General features: G+C 52.6%; 1 protein-coding gene across 31 annotated transcripts in view; it reads right to left on the bottom strand.

Moving 5' to 3' along the window:
* Positions 1-1,327: 1,327 nt before the first annotated feature.
* ADGRG5 (adhesion G protein-coupled receptor G5) overlaps positions 1,328-23,294 on the bottom strand; it is a 50,231-nt gene continuing 28,264 nt past the window's right edge. For 14 of the 31 annotated variants that reach the window (XM_077986210.1, XM_077986211.1, XM_077986217.1 and 11 more), the window contains 11 exons: positions 17,794-17,895; positions 17,492-17,567; positions 16,677-16,833; positions 15,926-16,072; positions 14,224-14,340; positions 12,627-12,779; positions 11,786-11,907; positions 11,262-11,530; positions 7,990-8,107; positions 3,430-3,707; positions 1,328-3,075 (listed from right to left, as the gene is read on the bottom strand). In XM_077986210.1, the coding sequence (XP_077842336.1) occupies positions 2,975-3,075; positions 3,430-3,707; positions 7,990-8,107; positions 11,262-11,530; positions 11,786-11,907; positions 12,627-12,779; positions 14,224-14,340; positions 15,926-16,072; positions 16,677-16,833; positions 17,492-17,567; positions 17,794-17,895 (1,640 nt within the window). In that variant the 3' untranslated portion in view covers positions 1,328-2,974. Of the gene's footprint in view, positions 3,076-3,429; positions 3,708-7,510; positions 7,817-7,989; positions 8,108-11,261; positions 11,531-11,785; positions 11,908-12,626; positions 12,780-14,223; positions 14,341-15,925; positions 16,073-16,676; positions 16,834-17,491; positions 17,568-17,793; positions 17,896-22,985; positions 23,120-23,294 lie in introns of all 31 variants that reach the window. The other 17 variants (XM_077986199.1, XM_077986200.1, XM_077986201.1 and 14 more) reach the window with 5 other exon arrangements.

The raw sequence follows: 23,294 nt of genomic DNA, 5'->3' as shown, positions 1-23,294 counted from the left end.
ACTCATCCAGTGGGCCGGGGGGCTGCCCCCTCAGCACAGCCTGGGTGGATTTAGAGAGTGAAGAGTCCACACCCCGGACTCCTGAGCCAATGCTCTTCTCATTAGAGTTTCCAGGTTTAGCAAAAATCAAAATACATCAATACAAAGGATACCCTGCTACATGTGAATCCAGGTAAACAACGAATAATGTTTTAGTACGTCTTCCAAATTGGGCATCTGGTATTTTATCTGACAACCCTATTTTCAGTAGCCCTGCACACACACACACATGCAAACACCCCTTTCTGAAATAACAGTAACAAAACCACACACAGAAATCTCCTAATCTGTGGTCCCGTTGACATTTACGTGTCATCCGTTCACCAAGTGCCTGCTCTGAGTCCCTGGCCCTGAACAGCAGTCCCCAGACTCCACCCCATTCCATCCTCCGGCAGAGTCTGGAAGCTCCCAAGAGCTGGCCCTCGGGCCCCAGGGCCCCATCTGGGCTTTGCTGGGAGGGAGAGGAAGGGGGACATGGGACCCTGGTTCCACACCATCTCCCTCAGTCCCTCCCCCACACCCAGGTGAGACATTTCCAGGAAGTGGTCCCTGCCCAGGGCCTGGACCCCAGCGGGGCTCAGGGCCACAAGCTTGGGGTTGCTTCCTGAAACTGCCAGTCTCATCCCGTGTCACTGTGGCCACATCCTCCCTTGGGCATCCCTGGGCTTGGTGAGGTCTGGGGCCAGGCTCTGGGCTGGAGGGCTCTATGCAAACCCAGCCACAGCAGAAGCCTGTGTCCCCCAGCTCCCCTGGAGCTGTCCAAGAGAAGAGCTAAAGGTTCCCATGATTCCTCGGGACCCTCATTAGCATGGGGACCCCCCACTCCAAGGCCTGGAGAGCCTGGGCTTAACCATGGGAGCTTGGATGGGTGCTCACATCACCCAGATGGTGGTGGGGGTGGGGAGATTCTGCCTGGAGTGAGTTAGTGTGGGAAAGAGGCCTTCTCTATCCACCACTGGGGCGATTTTGTAGAAGATGTGATAAATGACCACCAGGAATTTCAACAGACTGGAAGATTGGGGAACTGGGAGGTCGGGGGACATGTGGCACGGCCTGGAGGCTGCACTGTGTGGGGACTATTCCTACAACAGCAGAAAGCCAGCAAGGTGGGAGTAGAGGCCCCTCTGGGGAAAGAAACTGAGGCATGGTGAGATGTGCCTAAGAAGGGGTTGTGCCTGCAAGGTTGAGCAGAGCTGGGCCTGGGGCTTGGACAGGCTGGCCTCTGAAACTCAGTCAACACTGTTAATAATAATAATAGCAAAAATACTAATGATAATACCAGTAACCGTTTACTGAGCACTTACTCTGTGCCAAGTCTCTTTATTTGAATTATTTTACTTAGTCCTCAAAATAGGTACCACTGGCCTCTATTTTACAAATAGGAAAACTGAGGCACAGAGAGGCTGAGTGGCTTGTCCACAGTCTCACAGCTAGCAAGTGGCAGAGCTGGCACTGGAGCCCAAGCAGCCTGGCTCCAGAGCCTGTGCCACTCACTGCTTGGTGAAGGAGTTACTTGCGTCTAGAAATGTACAGAAGAGCAGAAGATGTCCCAGGAGAACTTTTCCAGAGAAAATCCTGCTCCCATTTTCTGCCTGTGACCTTCGAGGTCATCAAAACTGCCCGATGGCCTGGGGCAGGGCCCTGAGCACCTACCCCAGCCCTGCTCTGGTGCCAGCTATATCTGGGGTGCAGCCCCCAAAAGTGACAGCGCAACGGCGCATTGGGAAAAGAGACAAATGGCCGTGTAAATGTGTGTTGCCTTTCCTCCTGGAGGAAGTGGGTCACTCAGCAGGCACAGTCCTGCAATTACGGCCCCTCCAGCTAGTGCATGGGGTCTGCAAACAGGTGTTTGAGCTATTCCAGATGCAGTCTTGGCACCAAGGGCCTCTGAGTGTTGGCCAGCGGCGCCCCCTCGTGTTCGTCCGGGGAAACGCACTGGCTTCATGAGCGCTGTCTCCCACAGGGTCTGACAGGTCTGGGGTAAGGCTGATTCTCTGCAACTATGGCCTGAGCTTTGGATTTAAAACCCACACTCTCACGCCTACCAGGGCAAATTCAATCCTGCCCAATCACCAAATAGCCAGGTCACTGGGGTCCAGCTGATTCAGCAGGAGGAGAAAGAAGTGTTTTCCTCTGCCCCGCAAGAAAACTCTGTGGGATGGGCTACTGGTCCAAATGGTCTGTAGAAGTCTTGGGAGTACGCAGGAGGAGCCTCTGGGAAGGGCTGAACCTCCCAGTCTTTGGGAAGGGTGGGCTTGGACTTGGAGTCATCATTATTTAGGGAGTTAAAGGAAAAGAGGCCTCAGGCATAGGCCAGTAAAGTCTCAGACCCTGGGTAGGTCCCACCTGCCCCAAGCCAAGATGCCGTCTGGCCCTCCCCAGGAGGAAGATGACAGGGCCGAGCAGGTGCTTCCATGGCAGCTTGGATGAGATCCTGCCCCTAGCAAGCAGGTGGAAGCTGTGGGAATTCCCACCCCACAGTGACACTCTTCCCCCTGGTCTTATGCAATCTTTACTAAGCTCCTGGGTTAAGCTGGACAAAGCCACTTGCCCCAATGTCACAGCTGTGGATACCCAGGGTCGGTGAGAAGTGGCAGGCCCAGGGTCATACAGACTCAGAACCAGGTCTTGAAACTCGGCCTCCTGATGCCCAGGCTGGTGCTCTGCCCACATCCCTGGACAGCTGGGCCCAGGTGCCAGGACAAAGTTTGCTGCCCCAGGTGAGGTTGGATCTGCCCTGGAGCAAAATGTCAGGGAGAGGTAGAGCAACACCTTCCCCTCAGTGCCTGGAGAGGCTGTGGAAGTGGAAAAGGCCCCTTGAGGGTCACAGTGGCCTCCGGGGTCCAGTAGCAAGCCTGCCACCCTCTAGCGGAATCCATGGCCTCAGGCTGCTGGCAGCCAGAGAGGCTGAGGGTTCCAGGCCAGGAGGCCCAGACTACGGCGTTGTCTGGGAGGAGCTGAAGGCCTCTACCTGTGCCTTGGCCTCTGCTTCTGAGCGGCATCGCTGGGAGCAGAACCACAGGAAAAGGAAGAAACCTGCAAGAGAAAGGCTGGTAGGTGGGAGTGCTACGGGGCAGCGTGGGCTTCCCCAGAGGCCAGGGTCTCCGTGGCTGCAGCAAGCTGGCCTCTCTGGGGCCCATGAGCAACTCTCAGAATCTCTTACTGTAGGAGGCCAGCAGCGGCAGAGCCTCAGAGCTGGAAAAGCTGCTGCGGCCAGACCATAGAGTACCTTCATGCAGATGTAGCCCCCACCAGCTTAGCTAATGGGGCTGTGGGTTGGATGTCAGTGCCCCACTCGCCCCCTTCACCTGAACCCCTTTGGCAGTGAACATCCCACCAGCCATACACCCCCTGCCAGGTGGCTTCCTCCAGGCCGCCCTCCAGCCCTACCGTAGAGCGAGTTTAAGATGGTGAAGAGGAACAGCTGGGGCAGCAGGAAGATGCCAAAAGAAAAGAAGGCCAAGGCCCAGGTGGTTCCCAGCAGCACGGTGAGGCCCAGCACGGTGACAGTGTCATGGCAGGCCCTGGCATTCGGTGCGTCCGCCCGCACCCGCAGCCTGCGCAGGGTCCACAGCGCCCAGGCCAGCACCACCAGGTTGAAAAGGGACGTGAGGCCACCGTAGCCCATGACCAGGACACTGTGTACCACAGGGCTCCGAACCCAGCACCTGCAGGGGAAGGTGATGTGTCGGGCTCACGGTGGCTCCTAGGCCCACGCGGAGGACAGCGTCACTCCCTGAAGCCCCACTCGGTCTCCTGGCTCAGGCTCTATTGTTTCTTGCCTGACTGAACACACGGTGAAGCCCCTCACCCGGCTTTCCAGCCAGGCCACCACCAGAAGACACATCTGCTGCCTCGGTCAACGATCTGAAGCTCCCTCATGCCCACCTTTCCAGCCACAGTGGTTTCTCTCACGTCCGCGTGTCTTCACCACCCTGAAAATTCTTCCTGTCTCCTTTCCACATCTCACTCCTCTCTGCTTCCACAGCCAGCCCGAGGCCGGCGTGCCCCATCTTCTATTGGACGCTTGGCCCAGAGCCCTCTTTCCTGGAAACTCCCCCTTCCACTCCAATACATGGTTGTCGCCGCCTCATCTTCATCTCTGCAGTGGGACATCCCTACCCAGGAGCCTCTCCCCACCTAGACGGGGCCACCATGGCCTGCGCTGGACAGTGGGCAGGCTGCCAACCCATGGCTTGTGGACAAGGGCCCTCCAAGTGTCAACCTGAGAGCACGCAGAGCAGCAGGAGGCTCACTGAGGGCTGAGCACAGAGCCATGGAGAACTGACCAAAGCCAGCCCTGATCCCGGGCCCTCCCAGAGGCCTCACCCTCTGCCTCCCCAAGACACCTTCAAGACAGATGCCACCTTTTAGTCAGACACAATGTCATGCTGAGGCAGGAGAATAGGGTTCAGAGACAGGAACATAAGGACTTCCTAGAACTAAATCAAATGGAGGCCAGGCGCAGTGGCTCACGCCTGTAATCCCAGCACTTTGGGAGGCCAAGGTGGGCTGATCACTTGAGGTCAGGAGTTGGAGACCATCCTAACCAACATGGTGAAACCCCGTCTGTATTAAAAATACAAAAATTAGCTGGGCATGGTGGCGGGTGCCTGTAATTCCAGCTACTAGGGAGGCTGAGGCAGGAGAATCACTTGAACCTGAGAGGCAGAGGTTGCAGTGAGCCGAAATCGCACCATTGCACTCCAGCCTGGGTGACAGAGCGAGATTCCATCTCAAAATAAATAAAAATAAATCAAATGGAAACACTTCAGCTATGACAGGAAATATCCTCTCCATTTACATAGGGCGTATGTCAAATGACTTTGTAACTTTACTTCATCCTCCTCATTGACAGAGGGCGTACACCAAGTAACCAGTGGAAACCTCTAGAGGGTACTTAAATCTCCACAAATTCTGTAACACGACTCTTGAGGCCCTATGCTCTGGCCCACTCCTGCACATGCTTTCATTTTCAGTCAATCTCTGCTTTTGTTGCTTAATTCATTCCTCACTCTGTACACTTTGTCCTTTTTCTTTTTTCCTTTTTTTTTTTTTTTTTTTGAGAGGGAGTCTCTGCTGCCAGGCTGGAGTGCAGTGGCGTGATCTTGGCTCACTGCAACCTCCGCCTCCCGGGTTCAAGCAATTCTCCTCTCTCAGCCTCCTGAGTAGCTGGGACTACAGGTACCCAACATCACACCCGGCTAATTTTTATGTATTTTTAGTAAAGATGGGGTTTCAACATGTTGTCGAGGCTGACCTCGAACTCCTGACCTCAGCTGATCCACCTGCCTCGGCCTTCCAAAGTGCTGGGATTACAGGCATGAGCCACCATGCCTAGACTTGTCCAATTCTTTGTTCAAGATGCCAAGAACCTGGACACCCCCCATCAGTAATGATGTGCTTTATGTGAATTGTCCCCTGCAATCTCCATGACAACCCATAAAGCAAGTACATAATCATCCTCATTTTGCAGATGAGGAAACTCAGGCTCTGGCTCAGGAACACATTCCAGTTAGAGGCAAAGCTGGAACCTAATGCCCCCGGCCCAGAGCCTGAGCCCCTAACTGTCACAATCCCCTGCTTAGGTTCGCTTCGTGGCTCCTGCCCCTACAGTCACAAGGGTCCTAGGACATTATTTTGGGATTCCTCCGAGTTGATGAGTGGGGACTCACTCTCACCGTTAGGGAATATCCCCACAGGGGCAGCTCTACCACAGTCCATTCAGCCAGCATCCCGTCAGCGGACATCTGAATGATTTTCAAGGGTTGTATTTGTTTTGTTTTTTGAGATGGAGTCTCATTCTCTCTCCAGGCTGGAGTGCAGTGGCGCAATCTCAGCTCACTGCAACCTCCACCTCCCAGGTTCAAGCGATTCTCCTGACTCAGCCTCCTGAGTAGCTGGGATTACAGGTGCACACCACCACGCCTGGCTAATTTTTGTATTTTTAGTACAGATGAGATTTCTCCAAGTTGGCCAGGATGTGTTTTGTTTGTTTGTTTGTTTCAAGTCGGAGTCTTGCTGTTGCCCAGGCTGGAGTGCAGTGACGCTATCTCGGCTCACTGTAATCTCCACCTCCCGGGTTCATGCCATTCTCTTGCCTCAGCCTCCCAAGTAGTTAGGACTACAAGCGCCCACCACCATGCCCAGCTAATTTTTTGTGTTTTTAGTAGAGATGGGGTTTCACTGTGTTAGCCAGGATGGTCTTGATCTCCTGACCTCATGATCCGCCCGCCTCGGCCTCCCAAAGTGCTGGGATTACAGGCGTGAGGCACCGCGCCCGGCCTGTTTTTGGTTTTTAACTGATGTTTGGGTTTAGGAATGTGTATATACATAGTAAGAGATGTTTAAATTGAAGAGGAAAAAAGTCACAAACCCCAAGGTAATTGTTTCCTGAGAGGAGGGGAGAGTGAGGGAGACCCACGGAGAAGCTGGCTCGTAGGTGGGTGTTCTCTAACATCTGTGCATTAGTGGGTCCTGTGGATGTGTCACTATAGCTCCTTTGTCCTCATCACATTATTACATAAGAAAATAGGCTGGGCATAGTGGCTCACACCTGTAATCCCAGCACTTTGGGAGGCCAAGGCAGAAGGATCACCTGAGGTCAGTTGAGACCAGTTTGGCCAACATGCTGAAACCCTATCGCTACTAAAAATACAAAAATTAACTGAGCATGGTGGCGGGCACCTGTAATCCCAGCTACTCGGGAGGCTGAGGCAGGAGAATTGCTTGAACCCAGGAGGCAGAGGTTGAAGTGAGCTGAGATCGTGCCATTGCACTCCAGCCTGGGCAACAAGAGCGAAACTGCATCTCAAAAAAAAAAAAAGAAAGAAAGAAAAGAAAATACATCTTCAAAGAGTATGTAAACTGAGGCCAGAGATTCTATTTCTTCATCTGTAGGATGGGGATGATTATGCACTTGCCTTATGGGCTGTCAAGGAGATTGCAGAGAACAATTCATGTAAATTGAAGTCACATGTCCTCTGATACACCCAAGCCTCACTGTGAGGGATCACCTATGTACCACGCAGTCCCCCGGCCTTGCTTCAGGGGCTGGGGGCCAGGCTCTGGACCAGCCTGCCAGAGACCACGTCCCAGCTCTGCCCCTGACTGGCTGGGGCTCCTCAGGTAGAGTTCTGAAGCTGCCTGTTTCTCAGGGGCCCTAACTGTAAAATAGGGCTGGCAACAGGACCCAGCCCTTGCCCTTGTGAAAACGAAACCGGCTGATACCCAAGGCCTGCCACAGAATCAGCCCCCAGCTATCCTGAGCCTTCATCAGCCAAGAAGGAAAAAGAAGGTTCCACAGCCAACTGCAAGTGAGTGACAGGCCAGCAGGGGTTCCTTAGGCTAGTCTATGTCTGGCTGTTAGAAATGCTGCATAATAATAAAAAATAGTGTCCTTAATGTCCTCACCTGCAGGGAGGGGCTATAAAAAAAGCAGTAGCGTGTCCCCCGGCCCCCAAAGGCCTACCTCGCTGCCTCTCCTTGCCTCCCCCAAGCCCAGCCCCCACAGCATTCTTGTCCGACTAGGAGGGCTTGAGAGGCCTGGCAGTGCCCAGGGCAGATCGGGAGGAGTCGGAGCCTGGGTAGGTGCAGCAAGGTGGTCTGCAGGGGAACAGAGTCAAGTGCAGGCTGAGCCAGACCCTTAGGGCCTGGGCACTGGAGGACAGGGCAGGACAGAGGAGACGGGAGGCCCGGCTGCCCTGGCATGTTGGCGAACAGATGTGGCTCCGTAGACTTTGTCAGCATAGAATACAAGGCTGCCTCTGCAGGAGACCTGGATCCATGGAAGGGATGTGATGGAGCCCCCTGCAAACTCCCCTGTCAACCCCAGCTCCCTCTCTGCCCCACAGCCAGTGCCTTGCCTACAGAATATTCCATTTGGAGTCCCAGGCCCATGTGGCCCTTCTGACAGAGCCAGGGAGCCCACTCAGCCCTGAGGGCACTCACATGGACATGTTCTGGAAGCCCGTGCCATTCTCCCAGCTGTTGAAGACGGGGATTGTGTGGGGTCCGTACACTGAGCTCTTGACAGAGAGGCAAAGCAGCACCAGGAGGGCTGGGACCCCTGAGAGGTGAGACAAAGGCTCAGGAGATGTGGGAGAGGGCTGGCCCTTGGTCCCTGGGGCTGCTGACACAGAATTCCACTGGGCAAGGGACAACTGGGAGGAGACTGTTCTGAGCCCCCAGCTTCAGAGCAATAAGCCTGGTGGTTTGGAAGAAGCTCAGTTCTACAATGGAACAGTGGTGGAGGGAGGAGTGGTCACACCGGGACGGTGATGGTGGGGAGCAAATGGGAGGGAGGACTGGGGAACTTCTGAGGAAATAGAAATAAGCAAGAAAGGGGCAAGGACGGTGATGAAGGTAGCAGTGATGGTACTGTTGGAGATAGAGAAGGTGGAAGAAGTGATGATGGTGGTGATGGAGGTGGAGGAGGTGGTGACGGTGGTGAAGGAGGTAGAGGAAATGATGGTGGTGATGGAGGTAGAGGAGATGATGGTGATGATGGAAATGGAGGAGATGTAGGTGATGATGGTGATAGTGGAGGTGGAGGAGGTGATGATGGTGATGACAGAGGTGGAGAAGATGGAGGAGGTGATGGTGATGATAGAGGTGGAGGAGGTGATGATGATGATAGAGGTGGAGGAGATAGAGGAGGTGATGGTGATAGAGGTGGAGGAGGTGATGATGGTGATGATGGAGGTGGAGGAGGTGATGATGGTGCTGATAGAGGTGAAGGAGATGGAGGAGGTGATGGTGATGGTGATGGAGGGAGAGGAGGTGATAATGGTGGTGACAGAGGTGGAGGAGATGAAGCAGGTGATGGTGATGAAGGAGGTGAAGGTGTTGATGATGGAGATGGAGGAGGTGATGATGGTGATGATAGAGGTGGAGGAGATGGAGGAGGTGATGATGATGGCGATGGAGGTGGAGGAGGTGATGGTGGTGACAGAGGTGGAGGAGATGAAGCAGGTGATGGTGATGAAGGAGGTGGAGGAGGTGATAGTGATGATAGAGGTGGAGGAAACGGAGATGATGGTGATGATGGAGCTAGAGGAGGTGATGATGGTGATGATGGAGGTGGAGGAGGTGATGATGGTGATGATGGAGGTGGAAGATGAATCAGGTGATGGTGATGAAGGAGGTGGAGGTGATGGTGATGATAGAGGTGGAGGAGATGGAGGTGATGGTGATGATGGAGCTACAGGAGGTGATGATGGTGATGATGGAGGTGGAGGAGGTGATGATGGTGATGATGGAGGTGGAAGATGAATCAGGTGATGGTGATGAAGGAGGTGGAGGTGATGGTGATGATAGAGGTGGAGGAGATGGAGGTGATGGTGATGATGGAGCTACAGGAGGTGATGATGGTGATGATGGAGGTGGAGGAGGTGATGATGGTGATGATAGAGGTGGAGGAGATGGAGGAGGTGATGGTGATGATGGTGATGATGGAGGTGGAGGAGGTGATGATGGTGATAATAGAGGTAGAGGAAATGGAGGTGATGGTGATGATGGAGGTGGAGGAAGTGATGACGGTGATGATGAAGGTGGAGGAGGTAATGATGGTGATGATAGGGGTGGAGGAGATGGAGGAGGTGATGATGAATGGAGGTGGAGGAGGTGATGATGATGGTGATGGAGGTGGAGGAGGTGATGATGATGGTGATGGAGGTGGAGAAGGTGATGATGGTGGTGACAGAGGTGGAGGAGGTGATGATGATGGCGATGGAGGTGGAAGAGGTGATGGTGGTGATAGAGGTGGAGGAGGTGATGATGATGGCAATGGAGGTGGAGGAGGTGGTGACAGAGGTGGAGGAGGTGATGATGGAGGTGGAGGAGGTGACGATGGTGATGACAGAGATGGAGGAAATGGAGGAGGTGATGATGGAGGTGGAGGAGATGGAGCAGGTGATGATGGTGATGATGGAGGTGGAGGAGATGGAGGAAGTGATGGTGATGATGGAGGTGGAGGAGGTGATGATGGCAATGATAGAGGTGGAGGAGATGGAGGAGGTGATGATGATGGCAATGGAGGTGGAGGAGGTGATGATGGTGGTGACAGAAGTGGAGGAGATGGAAGAAGTGATGTTGATAACAGGTGGAGGAGGTGATAATGGTAGTGATAGAGGTGGAAGAGATGAAGGAGATGGAGGAGGTGATGGAGGTGGAGGAGATGGAGGAGGTGAAGATGATGGCGATGGAGGTGGAGGAAGTGATGATGGTGGTGATAGAGGTGGAGGAGATGGAGGAGGTGATGTTGATAACAGAGGTGGAGGAGGTGATAATGGTGGTGATAGAGGTGGAGGAGATGAAGGAGGTGGAGGAGATGGAGGAGGTGATGGAGGTAGAGGAGGTGATGATGGAGGTGATTGAGGTGGAGGAGGTGATGATGGAGGTGATGGAGGTGAGGAGGTGATGATGGTGGTAATGGAGATGGAGGAGATGGAGGAGGTGATGGTGAAGATGGAGGTGGAAGAGGTGATGATGATGGTGGTGATGGAGGTGGAGGAGATGGAGGAGGTGATGGAGGTGGAGGAGGTGATGATGGAGGTGATGGAGGTGATGGAGGTGGAGGAGGTGATGATGGATGTGAAGGAGGTGGTGATGGAGGTGAAGGAGGTAACGATGGATGTGATAGAGGTGGAGGAGGTGGTGATGGAGGTGATGGAAGTGGAGGTGGTGGTGATGGAGGTGGAAGAGGTGATGGTGATGATGGAGGTGGAGGTGGTGATGGAGGTGATGGTGATGATGGAGGTGGAGGTGATGATGGAGGTGATGGAGGTGGAGGAGGTGGTGATGGAGGTGGAGGAGATGATGGTGGTGGTGGAGGAGGTGGTAGAGGTGGAGGAGGTGATGATGATGGTGATGAAGGTGGAGGAGGTGGTGATGGAGGTGGAGGAGGTGATGGTGATAACGGAAGTAGAGGAGATGATGATGGTAGTGATGGAGGTGGAGGAGGTGATGCTGGTAACGGAGGTGAAGGAGGTGATGATGGTGGTGAAGGAGGTGGAAGAGGTGATGATGGTGATGATGGAGGTGGAAGAGGTGATAAAATTAGTAATGTAGAAAGTAGAGGTGGGTGTAGACAGAGATCACAGCTAGTGGTCATGTAATGGCCACTATGATGATGAGGAGGAGGGGAAAGAAAGGACTAAAAGGGGTCAATATCCTGCCCGCCGGAGGTCTGAGGAGAAGGAGAGGAGAGATGCTGTGCTTACCCCAGCCTAGCACACCAAGCTTGAGCACATATCTGCGGATGTAGATGTTGTAGACGCGCCCGAGGAGGAGGTAGAGGTTGAAGCCCTCGATGGCCATCCAGGTGAGGCAGCTGAGCAGCGCGTAGTGCAGGGCAGCAGCCAGAGCCGTGCACGCTGACTGGGGCACAGGAGACATGGCAAATGCGGGGCTCAGCAGGAAGGTGATGTTCAGGAGCAGCACGGAGGCGTGCAGGTTCATATGGATGCGTGCTAAAGAGTCAATCTTCTTCCTGCAGGTGAGAGCATGGCCCTCCATGGCCCAGGGACATCATCCAGGCAGCACTACCCACTGGTGCATGCCGATGGGGAAAATGAGGTGAAGAAGGGGCAGGGATCCCACAGCAGTCGCACCAAGAGGCTGGTCTCCCACCTCCTGGCCCCCACCCTCTGGAGAAGCACACCCAGTTCTAGTTGACTAAATGGGACACAAGGAAGGGTGATGTGCCACAGTTGGGGGCAGGCCCAGCACTGTGGCAGTGGAATACCTGGAATGGAAGTGCAACAGGACCGTGATCAGTGAGGCCACGATGGAGATGCTGCAGCCCACGAGGGAGATGTATGTAAGAGGTGCCAGCAACTCTGCAGGTACCAGGGCCGGGGAGAATTGCTGCAGGAGGGAAGAGGGGCTGGAGGCCAGAAGCATAGTATCGCCCTCCCTCCCAGCCTCAGTCAGAGAGACCTCCTGAGGCCTCCTCTCCAAGTCCCCTTCCCCACAAGCCTAGCCATGGACCTGGCCTGAACGAGGCCATGGCAGATACAGTGAGTTTTGCCCCCGCCACAGCTCCCATCTCCCTCTTCTGCTATGAGTGCCTCCCTTCCCCTACTCCCTATGCACCTGGGGGGTTCCACCACTTTGCCCTCTCTGTGCAGAAAGGTGTGCTAGGCCTGGTCAAGCAGGGCCCTCCCTCCTCCTGCCTATAGTGATTGGTTCAGGGATGAGCACATGGCTGGCAGAACTGGGTAAAAGATTTTATTCCACTGGTCTGAAAGCTTGCAGGGCATGAGCCTGGAACTGCTGCCAGCTATATTATTATCTCATATTAGGAGTTCCTATTTGAGGGCTAAGCCAGCACAGAGCAAGCACAGTTGAGGGACAGAGATAGAGTGCTATCTTAGTGATCTTAGTGATCAGCCCCTGGATCAAGCCATGCCTGAAGCCTAACCCAGCCTTTTCAGGAACATGAGTCCTTAAATTTTCTTTCTTTTTTTTTGCTTAAGCCCATTTAAGTTGGGTTTTCTGCCCCTTGCACCAGCTTTTGCCTTTCTCCTCTGCCACAGACACAGGGCCCTCTACAGCTCTGGGCCCCACTCAGGATGCATACATACCATGAGAACAGCAAAGTAGGTGAGGTGGTTGCAGCGGCAGAGCACCTGAGAGTGGGAGGGCTGCTCTGTACGACAGCCCTCAGGGCTCCAGCCGCCCCAGGGCTGTTTCCTGGCTCCCTCCTTCCAGAAGACACAGCTCAGGGTATAGCCTTCCTGGGTGAAGATGCTGGAGTCAGTCATAGGGTGCAGAGGAAAGGCTGCAGATCAGTGTCTGGGAGTCCTGGGGGCCAACGGTGACTCAACTGTCCATTCACCAACATTTTACCAGGCACTGGCTGGCCTTTGGCCTCAGACAGTCTCAGATTCCAGTCCCATCTCCACTGTGGGCTCTCAGAGCAACCCGGGCAAGATGCCAAGTTGCTCTGCGCCTCGGTTTAGTCATCTGCAGAATAGGATCATTCATACCCATATTACAAGAACGGTGGAAAAACAAAGGGCAACATGGAATCTTGAGTGTCCAGCTCTGGCCTTTTATACAGTAGGCACTCCATAACCAGCTGATCCCTTCCCCTCATCCCCGTGGGGAACAGCAATGTGCTCAGACCCATGCCTGGCTGGGGGAGACGCATCTACAGACAACCCTAACGCCAAGTCACGTGGGTGGAGAGGTGGAGGAAATGACACAGGCAGTCACTGAAAACCATGGAGGGCAGGCAGAGCTGACCCAAAGGGAGAAGGGGAGGTGGGGGCCCTGAGGCCTTAGAGGATGTGTTGGATTTCAATATGAGTAGGGCAAGGGCATTCCAGGTGGAGGGAACCATAGTGGCAAAAGCCCAGAGATGAAAGGAAAGGATGATGGTGAAATTTACAGTGCAGGGCAGTCCTGGTGAGGCTGAAGGGAAGATGGAGCAGAAAGCAGAGGCTCCGGGCTTTTCAGGAATGGCAGGAACCAGAAAAGGAGGCACTGAGGCTTGTGAGCCACCCCACTCTGCCCCCACCCCCAATGAGCAGCCCTTTCTTTGTTCCAGGATCAGCATCTGCACTTCCCCTAGGAGCTCATTCTTTCACCCTAGTCCCTGGGCCCTGTGACCCAGGCCTGGCCAATCCACACCTTCCATCCCCCTGGACATAGTGACAGGTAAAGGGATGTACACATGACCCAGTTGAACCTTTAAGATCCTGAGACCCTGGTCTGCACTGGGGCAGGTTGGGGATGGAGAGTGGGGGGAAGAGCCTGATGGGAAGAAGGAAAGGAAGTCTGGCTCTTCAGCATCCATCATGCCACAGAATGGACAGCCCAGGCAGGAGACCATTGCTGAGATGGAGACAGACTGAGCCACGAGGGCATCAGATCTGTCCCTGGATCCAGCTGTGCCTGAAGCTGGTGGACCACCCCTAGACATTTCATTGATGTGTGCCAATCAGTTCCCTCTGTGCTCAAGCTGGCTTGAGGTGGTCTTTTCTCACTTGCAACTGAAAGCATCCTGACAAATGCATGAGTAAAAACCTCTCTTTCTTATTTCTTGAGCAGGAATTTTCAAAGTGTGATGGATTTCCAAGAGGGTTCCACAGGTTTGGGTCTGGTCAAACCAATGTTCAATAGGAGAGTCACAGAGGGGCAGGGGTGCAGGGGAAATGGGGGCACCCCCAGCAGTACCAGGCTTTGGTTGTGCCAGAAGCTGATGTTCACCGGATCCCTGAGGTTGTTCACGTGTCCATGACTCAGCTGGGCCCCCAGGACGTAGTTATTGAGCAGAGATGAGTTGTTTTCATCCTGGAAGGGCAGCAGGAGAAGGGTTGAGTGGGGGGGGAAATCGGGAGGCCCTGGGTAAGGTCTGAGCCCCGCTTCCTTGGATGAGAACAAGCAGCAAGAGTTTCACGTGTGCAGCATGAAAGCCTTCCCAGCCTCCCAGCCTCCCAGCCTCCCAGCCTCCCAGCCTTCCCAGCCTCCCAGCCTTCTCAACCTCCCAGCCTCCCAGCCTTCTCAGCCTCCCAGCCTCCCAGCCTTCCCAGCCTCCCAGCCTCCCAGCCTTCCCAGCCTCCCAGCCTTCCCAGCCTCCCAGCCTTCTCAACCTCCCAGCCTCCCAGCCTTCCCAGCCTCCCAGCCTTCCCAGCCTCCCAGCCTCCCAGCCTTCCCAGCCTCCCAGCCTCCCAGCCTTCCCAGCCTCCCAGCCTTCTCAACCTCCCAGCCTCCCAGCCTTCCCAGCCTCCCAGCCTTCCCAGCCTCCCAGCCTTCTCAACCTCCCAGCCTCCCAGCCTTCTCAGCCTCCCAGCCTCCCAGCCTTCCCAGCCTCCCAGCCTCCCAGCCTCCCAGCCTCCCAGCCTTCCCAGCCTCCCAGCCTCCCAGCCTTCCCAGCCTCCCAGCCTTCTCAACCTCCCAGCCTCCCAGCCTTCTCAGCCTCCCAGCCTCCCAGCCTTCCCAGCCTCCCAGCCTCCCAGCCTTCCCAGCCTCCCAGCCTCCCAGCCTTTGCATGTGCTGTTCCTGCCAGGGGGAAAGCTGTCCTCTCACCACCCCCTGCTTCACGTCCCATTCGTTTAATGCATTCCAGCCCCACACCCTCCACCTCACCACTATCCTCACACACTTTCAAAGCCAAAGTTGAAAGGCGCCTTCCCCAGAAGCTCCCCTGGACTGCCCACTGGGAAGAGCCCTGACCCCACACTGACTCATCCATCGCTCTGGATCTTTGTGGCTATTATCGACCTTGTGCTGACATTAAATCTCTAAGGTCTGGCCGGGCACAGTGGCTCACGCCTATAATCCTAGCATTTTGGGAGGCTGAGGCGGGCAGATCACTTGAGGCCAGGAGTTCAGGATCAGCCTCGCCAACATGGTTAAACCCGGTCTCTACTAAAAATACAAAATTAGCTGGGCATGGTGATGCACGCCTGTAATCCCAGGGAGGCTGAGGCAGGGGAATCGCTTGAACCTAGGAGGCGGAGGTTGCAGTGAGCCGAGATCATGCCACTGCACTCCAGCCTGGGCAACAGAGCGAGACTCTGACAAAAAAAAAAAAAAAAAAAAAAAACCTCTAAGGTCTTAGTCTAAGCATGAAGACAGAGAGTTCTCTGAGCGCAGGGAACAAGTGTCTTCTTGTCTGTCTCCCGCCTAGCGACAGGCACATAGTAGGTTTCTTAGGTCTTATTTGCAGATTGTAATTGTGCCTTCCTACCATTCTGCTAAAGCTGGCAGGGAAACTGAGGCCCACAGAGGGACAATGGCTGGCTTGCATTGCACAGCCGACTGGTTGGTCTCACTCAGTGCTGGTCACCCAGAGGCCAGGCAGTGACATGGGCACCTGCAGTGGATCCCAAGAAGGGGCCGGCACCCACCCTCCTTGGCCCGCCATCACACTGACCTTGAAAAAGTGGGCATTGGAGAAGTAGATACAGATGAGCCGCAGCTCCCCGGGCCGGGTCTTGCAGGCATCCTGGGTCAGCTCGGCGGGGAACTGCATGGCATGCTGACCCCAGGCATACTGACCCCGGGCATGCTGACCCCGGGCCTGCAGAGGGTCACAGACAAGCTGAGTCTGGCAACCAGGACCTGTAGACCTGACCCCAACACCTTCACTGCCTCCCACTCCCCATGAAACCTTCCTTGGGGTTTCCACCCACAGAACCTTCGCCCCCCAGGCTGCATCTCCTCCCAAACTTCCCGAGATTCCAGGCCTTCCCTCCATGCTGCTCCTGAGTTTGGGGTGTTTACCTGACCCACTGGGCCCCTGAAGATGGAGCTACCTCAGCACTCAGCCCCAGCCCAGCCCCCGCCAGGGATCCAGCCAATCATCCCAGGGTCCTAAAAGGAGCCAGGGTTCCTGGCCTCTCTCACAGCTGCCTCCCCCAGGGGGTAGCCTCCAGCCAAAGCAGGAAGAAGACTCCACCCTGGAGGGGCCATAAAGCACCACCCTTTCCACAATTCACACAGCGAGTATCAGCCCCATTTTACAGAGGAGGTAACTCACTGCCAGTTAGGGCAGAGCCTGGACTGGGGGGTGTGGGGAGGAGGACGGTGGAGCCTAAAGAAAGTTCACACCTTAAACCCCTGGAGGACTTCTAGGGCAGGGGCAGCTGGCCACGCCCCCACCACCACCACCTGCAGCCTCTGACCTGGGGCACCCGCTTCAGAGTGGCACTGCTCAGTGAGAGGCCAGAGAAGTTGCAGCTCAGCTTGAAGGCCAGAGACTGGATGGCGGGTGTCTGCAAGGTCAGGTTGTAGCCCGGGAAGCTGGTGTTCAGTAGCATCTGCTCCAGCTGGTGAAGTTGACTGCAGCCCAGAGAGACGGCCAGGGAGGCCAGAGCCCAGAGTGGGGTAAGGCTGAGAGGGAGCTCTAGACAGCCTGGGAGGGCAGGGCCTCCCCACCCACACCCCTGCCACTCCCACCTCCAGACCACTGCATACACAGTGTCCTTGGCACACTGTTACCTCCCTACCCCATCTATCCCCTCCTCTCGATTAACTCCTGTTCAGGTCCCAGTTTGTTGTCACCTTCTCCAGGAAGCCTTCCCTGACTGCTCCCTCACAGCTTCCCAGTAGCCGCTCTTATCCCTGACCAGTCTTCAGTATTGTCTGCTCACCCAGAGCTGCTCAGTCTTTGGGTCACAGACCCTGGAGAACCCAGCCAGAATTTTAGAGTCCCTTCCCAGGAAAATGCATGGAGACCCACAATTCTACACTTAGTTTCATGATATCCATGATTAAGGGCCCCCATTCCTCAATGATAAACTTCATGAGGGCAGTGACACGCCCACCCTGCATCCGCAGAGCCTAGTGTCAGGCATGCAGTAGGCACTCAATAAAAGTGCTAAAAAAATGCACAGTTAAGAGTCTATACAAGACCAACTCTGACCCACTGATTCAAGGTGCAGGCTTGGGGTGGGAGACACAGCTGGCTCTAAACAGGAGAAGGCCACCCCCAACTCACCGAAGGTAAAAAAACGGGCTCCGGGCTCTGGACACTTGCATATTCTCCATGTAGCTGAGGAGTTCTTTCCATGTCTCTGTGGGGACACACCTCCCCCTCAGCTTGTGTCTCAGCTACCCTCTGGCCCCACCACCTCTGGGCTTTCCATCCCAGCCTGAGAGTCTAGTTCACAAGCAGCTCCTGCTGCCCCCAGGAAGCCTAAGTGGCCCCTTTCAATCTCCCAGGGTTTGATGCCTGCCCCTTTTGCATCATAGTCCCAGGACTGGGCTAGGGCTGCCCCCAGTTCAGCAGAGCTCCCTTACCTGCTGTTGCATTCTGCAAAGTCAGAAGGCACAGGCACAGGAAAAGAGTACCACAGTGATCCATGCCCTGTGCTGAGTCTCCTCCAAGAACTGGCTCTGGCCCTGGAAAAGGTACATGCCATCATCATGATGATAAAAGAATGGCCTCTAACTTCTAGGTGTCTGGCATGTCCCAATAGTAGGACATGCAGCATCTTATTTGACCCTCACCACTCTTGCGTTTCACAGATGAGGAAGCTGAGGATGAAGGGCAAAGGGTCTTGCTTTACTTAAACCTGCCTAAAGCCAGGTCTCTAAGACTCCAGAATCCTTGACCACCAAGTAATGGCTGCCATTAGCAGCTCTGCCTGATACACTCCCCCTCCCAAAAAGCAGTCTATCTGGGGGCTTCCCCAGGACACCAGCTTCTACCCAGACGGAAGGTGTTTGGGAGAAAGCAACATGTAAACTCCATCCAGCCCTGCTATTAACTCATCATGTGGCTTTGGGTAGGATCTGTCTCTCTCTCTGCCCTCATTTTCCTCCATTTTAAAATGAATTAATAAACTTCTGCTTCAATAGAGCAAATTTATGTGTGCCCCTGAAAGCCCCATTAACATGAGAGGGAATGAATAAAATAGGCATAAAGCCACAGAACAATGGGAAAGAAAATAGGCATGAAAAACAGTACAATGGGGAAGAAAAGAGGCACAAAGCCTCTCAGGAAGCTGCTGGAGGATGTGCTCCAACAAAACGAGAGAGTAAATCATGAAAGACATAGGGTACAGGAAACCCTGTACCCTACCATGGGAGAGGTAAAGCTACTCCCTAGAAAACAGGCACAAAGAGAGAACAATGGGAAAGAAAACAACTGCAGAGATGGGAGATGTCAGCTAAACTTTGGAGGCTACAAGTAGGTGGCACCTGGTAAGACATTTAGCAGACTGAAAAAAGTTGAACCCAAGTGCCTGCAGTGGGGAGAGGTGTGGTGTTGGCGGGAGACAAGAAACCTCACAACCTTGGAAGCACTTGAGAACTGGAGGCATCAGAAACTTCTGAAGTGGGGATGAAGGAAGAGGCTAAAAACAGGGATTGTTGGTCAGACACGGTGGCTCACGCCTGTAATCCCAGCACTTTGGGAGGCCGAGGCGGGTGGATCATGAGATCAGGAGATCGAGACCATCCTGGCTAACATGGTGAAACCCCATCCCTACTAAAAATACAAAAAATTAGCCAGGTGTGGTGGCAGGCGCCTGTAGTCCCAGCTACTCAGGAGGCTGAGGCAGGAGAATGGCATGACCCAGGAGGCAAAGCTTGCAGTGAGCGGAGATGGTGCCACTGCGCTCCAGCCTGGGCAACAGAGTGAGACTGTGTCTCAGAAAAAAAAAAAAAAACAGGGATTGTTGTCCAGGCATGGCAGCTCACGCCTGTGATCTAAAACACTTTGGGAGGCCAAGGCAGGAGGATCGCTTGAGACCAGGAGTTCCAGACCAGCCAGGGCAACATGGCAAAACCCTGACTCTACAAAAAAAATATAAAAATTAGCCGGGTATGGTGGCCTGCGCTTGTGTCCCCAGCTACTCAGGTGGGTGAGGTGGAAGAATCACCTGAGCCCAGGAGATGGAGGCTGCAGTGAGTCAAAATCATACCACTGCACTCCAGCCTGGGCAACAGAATGAGACCTTGTCTCAAAAAAATAAAAAATAAAAATAAAAACAAGATTCGTTGGTTGCGAGTCTTTAATGTCCAACTCAGTCCCCAGATCTCCCCTGCCACCTCGAGTTTTCAGGAGTTTCCTCACCATCCTACCATCCCAATCCTGCTCCACACAAAGTTTACTCTCTGGAGACAGGATGCACCATAATCAGAGCAGAAGGGGGAATTAAACAATATCCCCTCCCCATGTCCTCCCCTACTCAGATTCCAGAAGACTGCAGCAGCCAGGGTTATGCCCCAAGGCAGGAGAAAAGTCTCTGAAGAGCTAACCATTCCCAGAATAGTATCCTATAGCTGCTTCCATTTTTGTGTTCCTCAATGTCATGGCCAAGACCTAACTTACAGTGAAATTTCACCAGTCACCAAGCTCTGCCAAGCAATTAGGTTTTTAGTGCTCCTCTCTTGAACGGTCAACCAAGGATTACTGAAAATTTCAAAACACACACCCTTTCTTGAAAAGCTGCTGGAGGATGTGCTCCAACAAAATGAGAGAGTAAATTATGAAAGAAGACACACAGTACAGGAAATCCTGTGTCCCACCATGGGAGAGGTAAAGCTACTCCCCAGAAAATGTGTGAAGAACAGCAGGACTAGGGCATTTCCCACCCGGAGGGAGCAGGAGAAAAGAATGCCCTGGGAGGGAGTTCTTCAAGAAAAAATTAAGGAAGAGGAAAAGGAGAGTAGATAGACGACCGAATAGGTTTGAACATCTAGAAAAACTGTTTTTGAGATGTCTTACAGAAAGTTTGTAAATGCAAAAATAAAAAGAAGCAATTAATTTCAAGAAAACCAAGTTGTACAAGAAAATGAAATGCTGCTACATGACTTGATATGGAATGTAATGCATATAGTCATAATAGAAACGTTAAACAAGAGATTTTTTTAATTGTGTAAAAACCGTATTAAGATGATTTTGATTTCCACCTAGAAAGTAGACAGCCAGATGGGAGCACTGTTCCCATTATAACAATGGAAAAGCTAAATAATGTACCAAATCTTTTTTTTTTTGTTTTAGCCTACTGGAGAGCTGAAGTCACAGGCCACCAAGCAAACTGGTTTCTGGAGGTAACCAGAATGCATTATCTTTGATAGATGAAACACATGATCTGTTTCATGTTTGACAGAGCATGGAGGAATAGGTAGTTGCCGCAAAAGTAGATAAGGAGAAAATGACTAACACCTTAATGAAATCTTAATGGCTGAGCATTAGCTAGAGTGGCAGTTTACTGGGAGCCCCAGACACAAGGGTAACCTGTACCCCCAGACAGTTTCTTCCTACAGTCCTCCACTGGACACTCATGAGAATGATGTGGAGTGGGACAGGGCCTGAGGGAGGCCCCATGGTAACACAGCCATGCAAGACGTGCCAAGGGTTGAGGGTGGAGCAGGAGTACCTGGAGAAGCCCATCTGTGCTCTGGGCTCTGCATGAGTGCAAGGTAGTAATTGGCTGCTGCCAAGAGATAAACACCTGTACCCTGGCTTTGCTTTGATTTAAGATGCCCATCCCACAGGTCCCTGACCTGCTATAAAGCAAATGTTGACTGCCTCTGCTGGAGGAGTAGAAGACCCTCCCACTACAATGCTACAGTGACACTAAGCAAAAGCCATCAGGGCCGGGTGCCTTGGCTCATGCCAGTAATCCCAATACTTTGGGTGGCCGAGGTAGGCGAATTGCTTGAGCCTAGGGGTTCGAGACTAGCCTGGGCAACATGGCAAAACTCTGTCTCTAAAAAAAAAAAAAAAGCCAGATGTGATGGTGCATGCCTGTAGTCCCAGCTACTTAGGAGGCTGGTGTGAGGATCACCTGAGCCTGGGAAGTTGGAGGCTGCAGTGAGCCGTGATAGCACCGCTGTACTCCATCCTGGGCAACAGAGTCAGAAAAGAAAACCAAAGGAAAAGCCGCTGGACACTGGCAAGGAAGAGGCAACCCATTAGTGTCCAGGATTTTGCACTGATATAAAACGGAGGGCTGCTGCTACTACTGGGAAAAGAGCAGGAATCTCACTCCCACTTGAGATCCCCCAACCAATAAGGCAGAGTTTAGTTCCCACGGGGGTGAAGGGGAGGAAGTCAGCCTGCATTCTAGTACCTGCACTGAATAAGAGGCTGAGGTTGTCAAAAACTGGAGGAGAAACAGGAACACTAAGAAAGCCCCACTCCTGGGGCTCAGGCTCAAGACTGTCTAAGGCTGAAGCTAGAGCAGGATAATCAAGAATTCACTGCCTCCACCACAAGCCTTGCACCAAGCAACAAGTAACAGCAGTCCACCGCTGGAGAAGGGACTAGAACACGAAGAGAGATTTCCTCTGTGTTGCATGCATGCAATGCTGAGTGCAGAGTGGGGACCCTGGGGGACTCAAGTCCTCATTGAACACAATGTAGGGACAGTCCACCACTGGAGAAATTTGGAGCCTGTAGTCTACCGAAGGTAACTATAGCAACAACAAAACCTAAATCCAGCTGGGCACTGTGGCTCATGCCTGTAATCCCAGCACTTTGGGAGGCCGAGGCAGGAGGATCATTTCAACCCAAGAGTTCAAGATCAGCCTGGGCAACATAGTGAGCCTCTATCTCTAAATAAACAGATAAATAAATAAAACTTAAACCTAAATCAACTACAGATTAGATTGACTTGAGGCCTATACCAAAGCCATGACATAAGAAATATTTCAATTTCTTTCTAGGCATAAATATCATTTACTTTACTACTGTTCCATTACACACAATGCCTGGTAGTCAAAGATTTTAAGACACACAGAACCAGATCTTAGAGATGGCCAAAATGTTGGAACTATCAGATAGAGACAAGATAGCTCTGATAAATATGTTGAAGGGTGCAGTGGAAAAGGTAGACTTCTAAGAACAGATGGGAAATTTCAGCAGAACAATGGAAACTATTAAGACTAGTCAAGTAGAAATGTTAGAAACAAACTCGGTATCAGTGATGAAGAATTCTGTCAATGAGTTTATTAGCAAAGTGGACACAGTAAAGTAAAGAATCTTTGACCTTGATGATAGTGTAATATAAATTATCCAAATTGAAATATAAAGAGTAAGAATAGTGAAAATAAAAATTAACAGATTACCCAAGAACTGTGCAAATGGTCTGTATATATGTAATTGGAATCCTAGCTAAAGGAGAGAGAACAGAGAAGAATAAATAGAAACAGAAAGAATAGAAAATTAAAATTTTTTAAATGGCCAATTTTCCCCCAAAACTAATAAAAGACAACAAACCACAGATCCAAGAAGCTCTGCAAAACCCCATGGAATAAATGCAAAGAAAAACACATCTAGATAAATCCTAGTCAAACTGCTGCAGAACCAAAGATAAAATCTTGAAGTCAGCCAGAAAAAAAGAGCCATTGTACACAGAAAATGAAAGATACAAACAACAAGAGGCTTCTTATCAGAAACTATCAAAACCAGAAGATAATGCAGTCATATCTTTCCATAAATATCTGTCATTCTAAAACTCCATGCCCAAGGAAAATACCTTTCAAAAACGAAGACAAGGTTGGGTGCAGTGGCTCACACCTGTAATCCCAGCACTTTGAGAGGCTGAAGTGGGTGTATTGCTTGAGTCCAGGGGTTCAAAACCAGCCTGGCCAACATGGCGAAAACCTGTCTCTACAAAATATACAAAACTTAGTCAGGCATGGTGGCATGCACCTGTAGTCCCAGCTATTCAAGAGGCTAAGGCTGGAGGATCACTTGAGTCCAGGAGGTCAAGATTGCAGTGAGCCATGATCATGCCACTGCATTCCAGCCTGGGTGACAGAGAAAGACCCTGTATCAAAAAAAA

This window comes from Macaca mulatta, chromosome 20, assembly GCF_049350105.2.
Source record: "Macaca mulatta isolate MMU2019108-1 chromosome 20, T2T-MMU8v2.0, whole genome shotgun sequence".
Lineage (NCBI taxonomy): Eukaryota > Metazoa > Chordata > Mammalia > Primates > Cercopithecidae > Macaca > Macaca mulatta.
Note: the sequence above shows the minus strand (reverse complement) of the source record. Positions and strands in the feature narration are given on the sequence as shown.